At 37.6% G+C, this 16,801-nt stretch overlaps 1 protein-coding gene across 6 annotated transcripts in view; it reads left to right on the top strand.

Annotated features, from left to right (window-relative positions):
* The window catches only part of SATB2 (SATB homeobox 2), a 288,684-nt gene that overhangs the window by 179,518 nt on the left and 92,365 nt on the right, over positions 1–16,801 (top strand). For all 6 annotated transcript variants that reach the window (XM_049106485.1, XM_049106488.1, XM_049106487.1 and 3 more), the window contains 3 exons: positions 490–616; positions 1,765–1,888; positions 12,294–12,396. In XM_049106485.1, the coding sequence (XP_048962442.1) occupies positions 490–616; positions 1,765–1,888; positions 12,294–12,396 (354 nt within the window). The remainder of the gene's footprint in view (positions 1–489; positions 617–1,764; positions 1,889–12,293; positions 12,397–16,801) is intronic.

Raw genomic sequence — 16,801 nt, 5'->3', positions numbered from 1 at the left:
CCAAATGCTGTTTGCACTGGGGATCACACCACATCAGGATGTGACTGTGTGTGTGCTGAGCCCACACACAGGAATTTTCTTGTACAATTCAAAACCAAATCTTCTATTTACTTAGGCTTGCTTTTTTTTTTTTTTTTTTTGTCTGTGAAATCAGCAGTCCGGTATATTTAGCATCAGTCTTAAGTTAGAATGTGAAACAAGACTTTGGGGGAAGGAAGTATCCGTATGGTTTTCTAAGTAATTTAAGAAACAGGAAAACATAAAAGAACTGATTGTCCGTGATTAAACCTCATCCTTTCATTCCCATCTTCCTGTATAGTTAACTCAGCTGTCAGCCAGAAAGAAATAGGTTATTGCACTGGGTTGTAAAATATCTCTGAGTGGGCCTTGAATGTTGACTATGGAATGACCTTCTTAACACTGAGCAAACAATGAGAAGGTTTAATAAATAGCAGAAATGTGTTTACTGTGTTTTTCTTCTCTTTGCAGGAATAATCAAGCTGGGGAGGTGGAACCCTCTCCCCCTCAGCTATGTGACAGATGCACCCGACGCAACAGTGGCCGACATGCTGCAGGATGTCTATCATGTTGTGACGTTGAAAATCCAATTACAAAGGTGCGTGTCTCTGAACATCTGCCCTTCCTTACTCATGGAGCTGCTCGTGGGTCAGAGAGTCGCTGCTGAGACTAGCATGGCCTGTCTTTGTTAATTTCTACACACTGGATGAAATGCAAAACAAAAAAGGGAGAGAGAGGAGGGAAGGAGGGACACTTCACCAGGCATCTTTATAGTCCACATTCCAACTGTTTTATGTTTTGTTTTCAGAAGCAGTGAAGTGGTAACCTAAGGGAAGCTTGATAAATCATTAAAAATCTGTGGCCCTTAGAGGGGAACTTTCCACAGCCCCTAATTTAATGGGTTCTCTGTTTAAATGCTTAGCACATACTATTTGAAGAATAAACACTTCTACTGTTTTCAGGTTTGTGTTTTGAAGGCTGAGTTCTGTTTCTGTGGAGCAGGCTTACCAGGAAGGTGCTGGCACTGGGCATCTTTTTCTTCCCTTTGTGGTGACTGCCTTAAGAGAAGCATACTCTGTGGCCTGCAGAGGTTCTGGAAATTATTTTTTTTTTTTCCTCTAAAGCATCAGTTCTCTGCAGAGTCTTCTTGTAAAGTGCCTGTAAATAATGATTTAAGAAATGTTGTCCTTTAGTGAATTTGCTCATTTTGGAGAATTTGTATGTTAATAGAGACCAAACATTCCCATCCTTGTCTAGGAATGCTTTAATGTTCTCTCTTAAAAGTTATTTTTGGTCAGGGAAACAACATCTCTGAATTGTTCCGGGAGAGTGAAGAGTGGACCTTCTTCACAGCCTCGAATTCGATGGAACATTTGTCTGCATTTAACCTTAGGGGTGTCCAATAATTAAACTTGTATTGTGGAAGTTTATAATCACATTGCCATGCTGTTTTCACCAACAAACTGGAAAAACCATACTTTAAAATATTAATAATTCCTCATATCTAAAGTGACTATTTTTCTCAGGCCAGTATGAAAACAAAGACACTGCATACGGCTCTGTCCAAGTCCTAGAGAAGCAGTCTTGCTCCCCTTCCCTCTTTCAGGGCCCATGCTGGATGCTGATCTTGAGCAGTTTTCCCCCACTGGTAGAGGACCCAGGAGTGACTGTCACAATCTGTCAAGGACCCTCTGCAGCCAGGGTCCTTTGTTAAGGTTTGCCATTCATTCTTGCTCTGTTTCCCAGTTGTTCGAAGTTGGAAGACTTGCCTGCGGAGCAGTGGAACCACGCCACAGTCCGCAATGCCTTAAAGGAACTGCTCAAAGAGATGAACCAGAGCACATTAGCCAAAGAATGCCCTCTCTCCCAGGTCAGTATATCCAGGTGGGGTTCTGGGAAACCTAGAGGGCCGCCAGTGGACTACGTGGTGGGAGGGGGCACTCCTGCTCAGACAGCTGTCTTCTATTAGCATAGTCACTGTACACTGCAGGTGGAAGATGCGCAGAGGTTGTGGCGCTTCTTGTCCTCAAGTAGAAGTTACCACTTTTTGAGAGCTTTGATGTGATGGGTGTGTATTAAAACATTTCACACTTACAGTCTTTAACTTCTCATGTGTATCCTAGGAGGTGGGTAGCAGTGTCTCCCATTTTATAGATCAAGAAATCAAGACTCAGAGAAGTGCTTTACCTTCCCAAGCATACTCAGTAGGCTAAGTGGGAAGTTGCGATCCTAATCCATTTCACCCCTGCAAAGCCTCGGGCTCTGGAATCTTCCTTTATTTAGTTAATAGAGTGAATCAACCATGTCAGACCCATCTTAACTAATTTTTACTTATTTGACTGTTTTCCCTGGCTAGCAAAGAGCGATGATCTTTATATCATATACATTTGTATAAATTTTGCAGTGGATTTGCCATGTGAAAATGCATCATGAGAAGAAGTGATACTCCATTTTTAGTGAACTGATGAGAAACTAAAATAAGCCACAAAAATAAGAGATAGAATAAAGGAAGGAACAGAGTAGGAAAGGGCTGCCTTTTCCATATGATGGATCTTTCTCTAATGATGAGGTAATATTTTGGTGGCTAGGGTTAGTGGCTTAGGACTGCTATGACATGAACTCAGGTTGACATTGTTTAAAGCTATGAATGGAAATCCATTTCCTGTGTGAGTTACTACACTTGATTTAAGACAATGGACTAATTACATGTCTGTCAAGTTCAAGGGAAGGTGACAAGAACCATAGAAACTTGATGTGCCCTGAGCTGCGTTCTCGGATAATAGAGTCTTTGGGGGAAGCAGGAAGCCTGGTGGTTAAGAGCATGCATTCTGAAATCAGTTAGATCTGGATTCGTGTCCTGGTTTATAGGCCTTTCTTTGTAAGTAAAACCAGGAGACTAATAGTTGTAAGTCCTATAATGAGGAGTAAATGCGATAAATCATATAAATTCTTGGCCTGGTGCCTGGCATACAATGGTGCTCCATTAATAGTATCAGCTATTATTATCGAGATACAGTGTTGTTGGTGTGAACTGAGTATTTTTTGTGTGTGTGTCGTGGAGCATGTTTTGGACTTTAAATCCTCTGAGATAAAGCATGCTGCAAATATTTTTGCTTCCAAATACTCAAGAAGGCATGCACCTGAGTAGTAGTAGCTGTATAGAAAGGAACATTCATATTTCTTGACCACCAGTTATGTTCCTGCTCTTGGCCATTTCAGTATGTATGTGTAGGTATGTAGGTGCTAACACTTGTTGCTAGGACTTTGATTTATTTATTTATTTCAGTGTGATGGCTTATGAAGTTATAGAAATAAGAATTTTAAGTTAATTCTGATCATATACAAGGATTGATAAGGAACAGTTTATGGAAAAAAATTCAGTCATTTGTCCTGAATTTCACGGTTAGTCAGAATTCTTTGTCTCTTGGATTTACGTGGAAGTCAAAATGGGCTTTGCTTGGAAGTGGACAAGCACCTAACTTAATATCAACAATTCAGAATTTTATGCAGGGCTCTTACAGCCAATGGAAATTTGGTCACAGCTGATCCAGAGTGATTATCAGGTTTAGCTGTAACTGTAAAATGTGACTAGAGAGATGACATGAGAGGAAAGAACCCAGATCAGGAGCCGAGAGCCTTCATATCTGAAATCTTCCTCCTTCGTGCCATTGCCCTGTTTAGACTTAACTGCCTTGTAACCTTTCTCCTGTCTCCTGCTTTTCCAACACTGAGATCTTGCCATTTCCTTGTCTCTGAGCCTACAGTGACTGCTTGTGCCCAGCCTGAAGGAGGTGCAGACTGTGTGACATAGCCTATAAGAATTGTTACAGTGGCCCTGTCCAGCTGATTTCTCATCAGAGCTGCCACCTTCCTCCTTTTACCTGCATCCTCTTTGTGCTCCAAACACGTGGAATTAATCATTTTGGAACATTTGCCATTGCTCAAATGTCAACAAAATATTCCTGAGGGCTGGAGCAACCTAACTAGTACCCTTAGCATTACAAGTCTAGCAGCAACTTTTTGTGCTATTTTTAAAAATGATGCAAAATTTATATTCTACTCCATGTACCTGTGTCTTTGATATTTTAAAAGTCCTAAAAATCCTTTTCTCTGTTAAATTCTCCTTCTGTCCACGTGAGATTGGCCTTCTGGGGAGCTGCACCATGTTAATCTCAGGCTTTGGTAGTTCCAGAGTCCTTCAGTTTGACGCTTGCTTTTGCATATGTGATTTCTCCTGGTTAGCATGTGGTGCTGTCCTCTGCTTGATGAAGTCATCTTTCAGATTCCACCTGGAAAGTCACTGCTGGCGAAGTACCCTGGCCTCCGGGTTGAAGCAGTCGCTTCTTTTGCTCTTGGTAGCCTCTTGTACACACCCTTGTCGCAGGGCTTATCACAGCCTGTTATTGGTGCTGTGTCCCAGTTCTTGTCACTTGATGGACTGCCCATCTCTTATTCATCTTCACTTCCTCAGCATTCAGCATGATACATGTCTTGCAGGTAGTCATTATTCTGATGCATTCTCAGCTTGGCCCTGTTTATCTTTTGGGTGAATAACTCTTTGTGGTGGGGGCTGTCCTGTGTATTGTAGGGTGTGTAGCAGCATCCCTGGCCTCTACCCACTAGATGCCAGTAGCATGCCACCATCCCCCTCCCCCAGTTGTGACAACCCTAATGTCTCCAGACATTGCCAAATATCCTATGAGGGGAGTAAATCACTCTTGGTTGCGAACCACTGCTATAATGTGTTTAATGAATTAAGTATAAAAATGTTTTAGAAAGTGCTATAAACTGTAAAGTTTTATTATTTTTATGGTGTTCTTGGCAGCTCTAAAATGTTTTGAACTAGAAACAGTGAATACAGTAATTTGGTGGTCCATGCCCAGTACATTTTCAATCAAACAGGGCTCAGTTCTATTCAATTTGGGGAGATTTGATTTAGGCTTCTGTGTGATGTGTGATTATGGAAAATCTTACCGGGGTCATCCTCAGTAAGCATGGACATGTGATATGGGCCCCAGCATTAATCCCTACCGCTATTACGCTTAACACATTCCAGATTATTCACCTCACTTGTGTAACTGGATTGCATTTCAGTGTGGGGATAAGCTCACTTATTTTGTTTGTGGTTGTCATAGAACAGGTGCATGCATTTTTTTAAGGTTCCACCTATGTAATGTGCATTTTTGTTCACATTAATTCAACAGTGTATTCCAGCAATATTACTGGAGTCCCAATTAGGAGTCAGGCACTTTGCCGTGGGCTGGGGATGCAGTGGTGAAGGTGAGAGAGGAAAAAGCTTTCAACCTAGGAAGAAGAGTACTACTTACTTCAGCCCTGCTTACTGGGCTATGTAAGATAGACTCAGTTCATGAGTAAAAAAAAAATGACTAGGGTTTCTTGTTTTGTTTTGGTTTTTGATTTTTAAAAGACCTTTTTTGAACTAATTCTTCTTTATTACCCCTAAACCAAATCATCTTAGGTATTTCTTCACTCAAGTGTGGTGATTGCATAAAGGAATGACGTTTCAGTGGCCAGTATGTATGTTCTTCCAACATCCCAGTGTTCGGCAGGTCAAAAGAGCAGTTTTTGAAAGCAGAAGAAAAGTTGGAAAGTCCATAAAAGGGCAACAATTGCAGGCTGAGGCATATATATTTATTTAAGGGGAGAGAGGTCATGATTTTGCTATTCTCTGTCTGGCCAGGTGCTTGGAAAGTATAGGTTGTATTTGTGTGTCCATGTATTTATTTTTGATTTCACCTTTCCAAATGTGTTTCAGTGCTGACAGCCTCTTCCTTTTCCTCCGAAGTCACCCTGAGTCACCACTTCCAGCCTCTCCCTTCAGTCATACAGTCTGCGCTGAGCATCCTAACTTACCATACCTTATGCATAGGTCTCTTATTAAATAGTCTTCTCTAACTAACTGTTCCAATTTGGAAACATTATGACCACCTCTTTCTGTGGCCTACTTCTCTTTACTCAAGGAAGAATTAAAAGATGAAATCCCAGGTCCTCTGGGTTTTGATCCATTAAAATACGTAAAGCTAATAGTACCTTCCTTGTCCACCTCATAGGTTGTTATGATGATCAAGTGGAAGGACCAAGAGACCATGTTTTCTGTGACTCTAGATATGTTTTCTTAAATTTGTTTTTTGAGGTAAAAATACATAACATGAAGTTTATCATTTTCATCATGTTTAAGTTCATAATTCGGCATTAATTACATTCACGATGTTGTGCAACCATCACCCCTATTTCCAAAATTCTTTATCACCCCAAACAGAAAGTCGATAGCCATTACATAATAACTCTCCATTCCCTTCCCCGCATCCCTAACTCTAGGTGACTTCCTTTCTGTTCTCTGACTGAGTTTACTTGTTCTAGATACCTCAAAAGTAGAATCATAGAATATTTGTCTTTTTATCTGGCTTATTTCATTTAGCATATAGGTATGTTTTTAAAGCAGCTCTGTCCCATGCCCGTAGCTGAGGTTTTCTTGCCAAATGTTTGAGGAACAAAAAGACTGGCAGAAATTACTGAACCATGAAATGTTATTGGATTTCCAGTATGATGGCGATACGGTGTTTATATAGTCTTTTTAAGACATAGACTGTAGGATAATTATTCCTGTCATCCTGAGCAAGCCTTGCTCATTTGGGGATCATTAAAGGACCAACTTAAATGTACAATATGCTAAAATAATCGGACAGTGAACTCAAGCAGCCAGTTGGGTTGGGAGGAAAAAAACAAATTGACCATGTGTTTATCTATAGACAAGAGGCTGATCAATTGTGTGGACCAGTATTGTCTTAACTAGTTGCCAACTGTCTGTTTCATTTAGTCTTAAATTCATGTATGTAGTGGGGATGTATCATGTCTTGTGTTAACCAGTTGCCAGCTGTCCCTTTCAGTTATTTTCATGTGAGTTTGTTTTAGTTCGAGGCCCAACCTCATGACTCTTGTTGAAGGAGGCTTACAAATGACAGCTTGGAAAGAATCCCTAACTGGGTAATTGCCATGAACATATGAAATGATTGCGTGGAGGGGAGAGAGCTGAACTCATTGACTCTGCGTCTTGTGCCAGGCCTTTTACACAGATCATCTCTCTGAATCTTTACAGCTCTCTTAGGCAGGTACCAACATCCCACTTTCACAGATGAGGGTGCCACCAGCAGCACCTTAGCGGAGGAGCTCTCAGATGGACTACTGTCGTACTGCAAAGCCCAGAGGAAGTGTTTCCTTCAATTAGAATGGCAAAGTTTTCGATTCTGATAGTATAGCTCAGAAATGGGGATAGTAAGGGAGAGCAGAAGGCTGCCAAATAACATTAACTGAATTTTTCATGACAAAGTAATTTCTCCAGATCAGTTTTTTCCCTTTACTATAGTTGATGGACATATCATTATAATCTCATGTTTAATATGTAATTTAGCATACCGCAAAGCAGAATAAAAAAGGCTGAAAATGAGCAAAAATTGCATATATTATTCATTGCCTGCATCATACTCTCTCCCGCACGTAGACGTGGAAAAGGAGGCTACAGGATGCCAGCTTCTCTCCCTACTCTGACACTCTTCTTGCTGAGACAGGGCATTCCTACTGACAGAACGTGTAACCATTCACTTGGTTTTAAAATGTTCTTTTTTAAAGCAAGTGTATTATCGGTCTGCTATGCAAACAAGTAAGTCTCACTAAGCCAAGGAGACTATGGTAAAGGATATCTAATTATTTTATCTTTCTTTTCTTAGGGAGGGAAAGCGGGTGCTCAGATCTCTGTCTTTTTAAGACAAATCATTTTAACGGGTGTATATTGTTTTGCTTTTCAAACTGTTAAGTTTTAAATTGTCATTGGGTTCCTTAGTTTTCTCTGATCCTAAGCTCCTTAACTCCTATAAGGGGCCCGAGGTCACAACTTGATGTTTTGCTTTTGTCACACTTCGTGTCTTCTTTGTCTGAAGAATTGGTTGCATTATCTGCTGTTGAGTACCAGTTGATGGAGGTGGTGGTGAATATTTCCTTTCTTTCATTAACTAGGTTCCCTTCTTAAGAGACTCATGAAATAATGTGGCCTGGTAGTAGTGTCTTTTTATGGTGCTTTCCACTGCTATTTGACTTTGGACAAGATGCTTCTTCATTTTGAGCTTCTTGGCCCTCATTTTGGAAAATGGAGCCATGTAACAGGTGACATCTATAATCTGAGCTAGTCAAAAACAAACAAGTTCAGGAGCCTAAAAGAAAATTTATTTTTAGATAAGGCAATCTACTTAAGTATAGTATCAAAACAATATATTTTAGTGTTTAAACAATATATATTTAAAACAGTATGATATTCTCTTGCAATTTGTCTTGGTGCAAGTTCAAGTCAGCTAGTAAACTTTGAAGTAACTGATGCTGCTGTATTTTAAATCCTCAAATATCTTATTACTACTATTTTTATTACTATTTTAAATAACTTTCAAAGAAAACTGGCATAACCTGTGTGTCAGAGTGACTGCAAATGACAAACCTGGATTTTATTCCTCATTTAATATCTTCATATTTAAGATTTCATGGTTAGTTACAAAGAAGTCTAAAACTTTTCCAAAAGTTTCTATAATTGGGAAGACATTTTAAACCTTCCTATTGATTTTAACACATAATTTTTTCATAGCATAGCTTTGTCTATGATTACTAATCATGTGGTGTTTGTGGCTGTGACTGAGTACCTCTGGGAGCTCCCTGATTGGCCCAGTGCATGTGTGGCCCTCCCCTTTCCTTGTCACAGCCACTACCATGCCAGTAAGCTTGCTTAGTAAGTGCAAAGTCATTTTAATATGACCCTCAGTAAAATATAATTCCTTTAAGTGTTATAAATAACAACAGGCATCTCTTTTGGGTCATTTGTATCAGCATTACATTATACAACAAGGATGCTCAGGAGTTGGTTGCATTCTGGCTTGAAAACGTTTACTCAAATCTTTGTTCATTTTCAAAAAGATGTGGAGATCCTCAAAGCCCAATTGTGTGGTTGCTCTAGAATTACTGGAAAACATAAAAGAGCAATACAAAGTACAAAACTATATAGATACTTTAAAAAAAGCAGTAAATGGAAATTAGGGTTTTTTTTTCTTTTTCTTTTTCTTTTTTTTTGGTAGAGTGACTGGTGGGAGAGATTTTAATCATTACGCATCCTATTTTTGCAGCAACTATATCTCATCAGGTCTAAGATGCTGTTGATTGTAAGATGCATTCCAATTTCAATGACATTAAAGTATATTAAAAAAAATGTGACTGTAGAATGGATGAAATGTGGTAAATGCAGATTCTTGTGCCGCAGGACCTCTGGAAAACTTTATTCCATGTAGAGTCAGTATGTGCTGAGTCTGTGTTCGCTCTTTTCAATTTTGTTTATAGTGAAGTAGGTTTTGATTTTTTAAAAACAAACTGACACTAACATTTAGATGACTTCATGTGTGTGTCCAGAGTATTCTAGTGAGGCCTAGTGGTTCAAACTCAGGCTATGAGAATGTAACCATCTAATTTAGGGTTAGAGAATATTCATGTTTGAAACTAGAATAATAAGACATAACATGACCTTTCATCCAAAGTATGCCCCAGATGTACCTCTTCTGTTTTTAAAACTCTCTGAAGATGAATTATGAAAATTCTTATCAGTAGAACTAGTTTCAGTGTCAACTAGATGTAAAGACCTGCAGGGAATTAATATGAATAAAATGTGCCACAAATTAAAAAGACTTGACTAAAGATTCTCATCATCTAGGAAACTTTATTTGCTACCTATTTCCTTTGCTCAACTCATAGTTTAAATTTATTCCCACCTCACTCCACCCTCTTCATGGTCAGTAGAGATAGAAACTCATTCATAATTGGGGAAGAGAACAAATCTGATTGAGTCTCTGGGTAGCCAACTTCTTTTTTAAATGAGTTGTGTGAACCTGACTCTAGTACAGGATTTGGTGATGGAGACCATGGAAGCCCAGGTATTAACTTCCTTGACACATAGATTGACACTGGCCATATGCAGTGTCAGTGAAGACACATCTGGAGCAAGGACAAAATAGGGACGCTAGAGAGTGACGGAAATGTGGATTATTTGGGGCCACAGTGATGCGGATTGGTGGCCTGGTCTTATGGTCTAGGAAGAATTGATGGACAGCTCCCAGTAGTAATTGAGACACTTAGCATTTTAGTTCATCTCCCAGACCATCCTTGCAATAGGAGTTTAATTTCAGTTTCCTGTCATGGCTATGTATCCTGTGCCTCTTTAGAGGATAACATTCATACAAACAACATATAGAGATGACAAGTACATTTGCAATTATTCGTATACACCAGTATGGCTGGTGCATCTATTATTAGGCCGCTTTCATGTTAAAATTTTCATTATTATGACATTTCAGTTTGGCATTTTAAAATTTCATCTCTGTCCCTTTTCATCTGTTACATTTCAGTGACTCAGATGTCCCACATCAGAAGTGTGTTAGACATGAGGGGGGAAAAATGCAACAGACACAGTCACTGTCCTCAAGGGTTTCACAGATTAAGACAAAAAGAAAAACTCAGCCTGGAAAGGGAACTAGCCCAGCTAGCCAAAAGACTTCTTTACTCTTTTGTTAGTAACACACAAAGCAGAACCCTGCCTCAGGAAGATTAGGATTCCACTGTTCTTCTAAGGCAGGAGGTAAGGCTCTAGAAGTTCTGTGATACACTCAGGTGATACTGGCTCTTTGTGTTCCCGGGGCTGTGTTCAGATCCTCAGATTAAAAAGGTTCTTCTCACTATCTCTCCTTAGAGAACAGAATTATCATTTAGAGATCAGCACCTGGGGGAGGTTAGCCATCTACTATATAGGAAGGGCCAAAGAGGTTTCTTTGAATTGAATTAGGGTTCCCCTCCCCCACTGGCACTGCATAGTGTTGTTGTTGTTGTTGTTGTTTTTAAAGATTTTGTTTATTTATTCATGAGATAGACACAGGCAGAGGGAGAAGCAGGCTCGCCACCAGGAGCCTGATGTGGGACTCGAATCCGGGACCCTGGGATTGCGACCTGAGCCAAACCAGATGCCCACATAGTGATTTTTGAAAAAGAGGAACTCTGTGGGCTCAGTGAGGGAACTGTTTTAAATAGGAGTCTGTGTAGTACTGTTTGCTGTTTGAACCCCCTGGTAAATAACTTGCCGTTGCCTTGATTTACTGTTATCCTTTTTATCTTGACTGCTTTGGAAAAATACCATTAGTTCTAAGTTTTGAGATTTTGCATAGCTGCTCCATCCATATGTGGAGATACCTTTTTGAAGAAAGATGAGATTTCAAGGCAAGATATAAAACCTTACCAAAGTCATTTGGAATCTCGAGTTTACGTCCATTTGTTTTTAGACGGAATTTGCTGAAGTAAAAGTCTCTGTGTAAATCTGTGGCTGTATTATCACAGTCAATTCAGGTATATAAGTTAATATCTGTTACAAATGTTGGTCCAAACATGCCATATTGACTGAAAACATACCTGTAGGAAATTTCATTCAAGGTATGCAATTATAATTTAGTTTTTTAGTGGTAAGTCAAGCTATGCTCTTCTCTTTCCTTTTCATCCCAATTATAAACAAATTGGCTAAAGGGTAGAGCTGAGGAAGGAGAAGGGGTGAAGAGGAAGAAAGAATCATGTACTTAAGCACCCAGAAAGTTTTAGCTTTGATTCATTTTTGGTTGAAACACAGTACAAGTGTTATGTTTAGTTTCCCCTGCTCTAAAATAGCACTGTTAATTTTTTCATTTGATGAATTTTCACACAAGTGCTAATCACACGTTTCTATAAATTATATTAATTTAACTTATTTCCCTAAATGTTGTTCTGCAGTGTGTAGCACGGATGTTCTCAGATTCTTGGCTGTGTAAGCTTGTTGCAGTTGGAAGCAGAACAGAAACATCTGAAAAGCATTATTTGAATTACCGATGCTGGAGCATCTGATCTCACCTTTTACTCTGGTTCCTAAATCACAACTGTTCTTTCCCTTTGTATTTAATCTGTATGTCCTGCCTCCTCCATCTTTGACATTACCCCAAGGTTGTTTTTTTGGAAAAAGCATTGTCATTATACAGTAGAAGTTAAAAAAAAAGAGTAAATTTAGCTAGTCATATTTGACATTTAATAGTTTAGTTTGCAGGAGGGTGACTACTTGATTTAAAAGACCATGAAGATCCGTATGATCTGTAATTCTTGTCCCTAAAAAGGAGTACTAGTTTATGAAAAATATAGCTATTATGTTTTTTTTTTCTTTTCAGAGTATGATTTCATCCATTGTAAATAGCACATATTATGCCAACGTGTCAGCAACCAAGTGCCAGGAGTTTGGGAGATGGTATAAGAAGTACAAGAAGATTAAAGGTAAACTGAACTTTTTGTTTTTAAAGCCTATTTTTAGTTTTTAGGTCAATGAATTGTTGGTTATTTGGAGTTTATGCTAATTTTAGGTATAAATTTTTATTTAATTATGTGTAATTTTTGCAAAGGTAAGATTCTTAATATTTCCATCAGGATATCCTAATTAGCTCACTTAAAAACTAAGATGGTGTTAGAACTAAAGTAAAATTCATAGCATAATGGGTAAAGTTTGTCATTTTCGCAAGAGATGCATGTGAAGGCCAAGACTTTGAGAAATCTTTGAAATGGTTTATTTCAGATAGGCCTGTCTATTTGAAAGGCTCAATCAATAAATCATTTCCATTAACATATTAATGGAAAATTAAAAGCAGTCATTGTAGGTTAAATCAGCACTTATAATTTAAGTACCAATTAACAAATTGGAATGACTGCTTGTTGTGGTATCAGGAAACCTTCGGTTAGAAATGGAGTTTTGATGTGTTTATTTGGTGACAGTTCCAGACCAGTATATAAATTAAAGGGACCCTGCAGTAAAAAGCAGACTTGTGTTCAAATCTCTGTCCTCCATTTGCTAGTGTGTGTTTGAACAAATTTAACTTCACCAAGATTCAGTCTCTTCATCTGAAAATTGAAACAATAAAAAAATAATAATAATAATAAAAAAGAAACAATAAAAGTATCTAAATCACTCACTGTGAGGACTAAATAAATGAATGCTGACATAAAGAAACCTCTTAATAAATAAGAGCTATAATGCTATAATAATAATTAGTAGTAACGGTAGTACTAGCAGTAATGTAAGAAATGTAGAATTGTATCTGAAAATGCAGTCTCTTGTATAATAAATGCCATGCTTATTTAGACCATCCAGCCCTTTAAATATTTTTCCTTTACAAATATGTCAGGGTTGGAAACATTCTAGTGTTCTTACCCAATTTACATGCTTTTCAAATTCAAATGATACCAGCCCCTGAAGGGATTTGGGGGAGTTTTTGGTAACATAATAGCTTGATGTTGGAGGGTCCCTTCCAGTCTATATTTTTGCATGATCATGACATCATCCATCATGCTTTATTATAGGTATTCATAGCCTTGCTGACAGTTAACTACCCCGATCTGAGGTTCAAATGACAATTTCTGGTGGGTAGGCAAAAGTAAAAGATGAATTTATTTGTTTTACTACCTGCTGGTTTCCTCCAGGGAAAGGATATTGAAATAATACATGTTGGTTGTTTAATATTTGGGAGCTCGTTTACAGTTACCTTTTGAGGAAATGAACTTTACAGGCATTGGCAGCACGTCTCTGATTACAAAAGACAGAGAGCATTTTATGCTAAATATCCAAGTTGTAAGGAAAGTCAAGATGTTGAACTACCCAGGAGAAATTAAAGCGCACTGCACATTGAATTAAGATCCATTTCTCAAAAAAAAAAAAAAAAAAGATCCATTTCTCTTCAGCATATTCTGAAATTCTCAGAAGCATTTAAATTCCAGTTTGGGCACTTGCTTTATAATATTATTAATATTAACTCTTATACAGGATAAGATGAATAACTCCTTCTCATTCTAAGACATGATTGTGTAGTTCAGAAGGGTTTCTTTTCTCTAAGTGTTGTCACCAAGTTTTTCTTTTAAAATAAAATTGTTGAAGTGTTTGAACATATCCTCTTTGGCTAAAAATCAAAAGAATCATGCAGCTTCAAGGTCATTTGTTAGATCCCATTTACTTGCTGTTAGAAGAGAAAAGGAAGAAAGAGTCCTCTTTTAATAGGCTAGAGTATAATTCCAGATTCAGAAACTCTCCACTGTAGTGTTTTCAGAATTGCCACTACAGACTGTGTGTGTGTGTGAGTGCATGTGTCTGCTCACACACATGCGCACACACACCAACACTTATATCTCCTCCTTTTTTTCTTAGATTCAATTCTTTAAGCTCTATTTTTTTTTTCAAGATAGTAAATGCACAGTTAAATCTTAAGTGTCATAAAAGCAGACTGAGACCTTGATTTCAATCAGGAGGGTCAAGGATCCACACCTGAAGAGGCTGCCAGACACTGTGTACACATGCTATTCAAAGAGATGGAGCTAGTCATTGCTGTTGAACAGTGTGTGTGTGCATGTGTGTGTGTCAGTAGGAGGAGAAAAGGGAAGGTTAAGGTATGTGTGAAGTAAACACAAGCTGCCGTAAAACAGTTCAAGTGGTGTTGATTCATCAACCAAGGGAGTGGGAGGAAAAACAAAGAATTCGTGGCAGGTATAATGGTGTACAGAAAATAAACACTCAGAGAAGTATATTTTATTAACTTTCGACCCTCAGAGAAAAGGAAGTGTCGGACCTGATATACAGGCACATTTCATCTGATAGAAGCTTTGTGCTATGAATAGATGTCACTGTGGGAGTTCCTATCTAGTAGAATCCACTTCTCACGGGAAAGGAATGATTGTGTTTGTAAAATTTCTGTTTGTGTCCATCCATTTTCAAAATGAGAAAAAGAAGTAATGAGTCTGAAATCTGGAAATTAGTAGATAGCAAAATCAGAATTCTACCTTAGGGCTCTTCCTGAGAACCTGGAAGTCAGAGTTCTGTGTCCTTCCTTGCCCCCCTACCCACTCCTTTCCACCCCCAAATTACCAATTTACATGTATCCTGGCTGATATAATGTATAAAAGAAAATCTCATGCTAACTTACTAATGTCCCAAACTAAATGCAGCTACATTGTTAAATATGTTTCCTATTATCTGCTAATGTCTGTTTTAATAAAACAGTGGGAACTAAATGGTTGCTTCTTAATCAAAACCATGATTTCCTAACATAAGCTATGTGATTCTGTTACAAATTGCCACATATAGATCTCCTAGGTCAAAATTTTTTTCTCTTCTCATAGAAATAAATAAACAGTAAAATAATTATATACTCTGAAAGATCAAAGTAAATATGGCTAAAACCTGGCAAAAATAAAAGTCTACTGAGAGGATTAAAAAAAAAGGGTCAGATTGCAAATTCTATAGTTAATGCTTAAATAAATATGAGAAAAATGAACAATCAATAATTTGATATCATTAAAAACAGATGTAAAAACTATATACAAATGGAATTGTCTGAATTTTGAAGTAAACATTTTAATGTGCATTTTTTGAATTTGTTGTTATTATAGCTAAACTATTTACACTTATTCTATAAAATGTCCTAAGTTAGTTTGGCTTAGCATGTTAACTTTATTTTCCCCAGTGATCACAGCAAAGTACATTCTGTTTACCTTCTTTCTTTAATTTCAAAGACCATCATGGTTGACATAGACATATTTGAGTTAACATTAGTGTTAATTTAGGATGAATGGGGAGAGACTTTGCATACTCTGGTTTTAGGGTCCAGAACTATGAACCTGCTTCCCAGGAATTTTTGATATTGAATAAAATGGACTGGGTAGGGTAGTAGGTTGGTTTAGACAGCATTTTTTATTGCTGTGCATCTTGTACTGTAATTGCTTCTGGCCTAGACTTTGCAGTGTAGAGCTTGTAAGCTCCCAAGTATAAGAAAAAAAAATGTACATACTGTATAAAAGCAGGAAAAAAAAAAGATCAATATTAACAGTTGTTTAATGTGTAGGAGTTTTATTGTTGGACACAAGAATAATCCACAGGGACCTGGAAATGTTCATGCTGTTACAAAATTATTTTCAAGAATTCTTAGGATTATGTGAAATTTACCCCATCAATTTTTCTTTCATAAGTTCTACACATTTTAATGAAACACTTATTTTTTTTAAGCCTAACCCTTTTCTATTAACTGTCTAGATGAAAACTTGCCTCATCATTTTTATGAAACTAAGTGGCAATTATATATACAGTACCATCAGAAATTATACTCTGTGGCAATCTACTTTTGCAGGGGATCTTATAGGAATTAAAAAGTACCTTCACAATGAAGGACTCATATATTTTAAATGCTTCCTAATTAAAAATTAATAAAGTTAAAATAATATTATATCTAATGTGTTTTTCATCTGATACCAAAGCAAAATGAGGTGTCATCTTTGGTCAGGCCAATCTCAACTATTTAATATGTCACAAGGATGAAGGGGTCATTGAAAGTTCACACAAATATAGTGGATATTGTAAAATTATTTGTGTCATAAAATAATACCAGTAGAATGAATGGACCTAACCAAACCCCATATTTTGGCCAGAAAGCAAAATTATCCTCATCACTTTTCTTTTCTCAATCATTGCTCAAGAACCCCCTGATTGTTAGTTGTCTTAATTTTATTTATTTGAACTTATTTTGCAAAATATTAAAAGGCTGGGAGAAATGAGGATTTTAAAAACCAGTGTTACTTTTCCAAGCCTGGTTTATTCTAGTAATCAGTATTTTATCTGACCCTGTCTGATCTAGTCTTGCAAGATCAA

This window comes from Canis lupus, chromosome 37 (genome assembly GCF_003254725.2).
Source record: "Canis lupus dingo isolate Sandy chromosome 37, ASM325472v2, whole genome shotgun sequence".
Lineage (NCBI taxonomy): Eukaryota > Metazoa > Chordata > Mammalia > Carnivora > Canidae > Canis > Canis lupus.
Note: the sequence above shows the minus strand (reverse complement) of the source record. Positions and strands in the feature narration are given on the sequence as shown.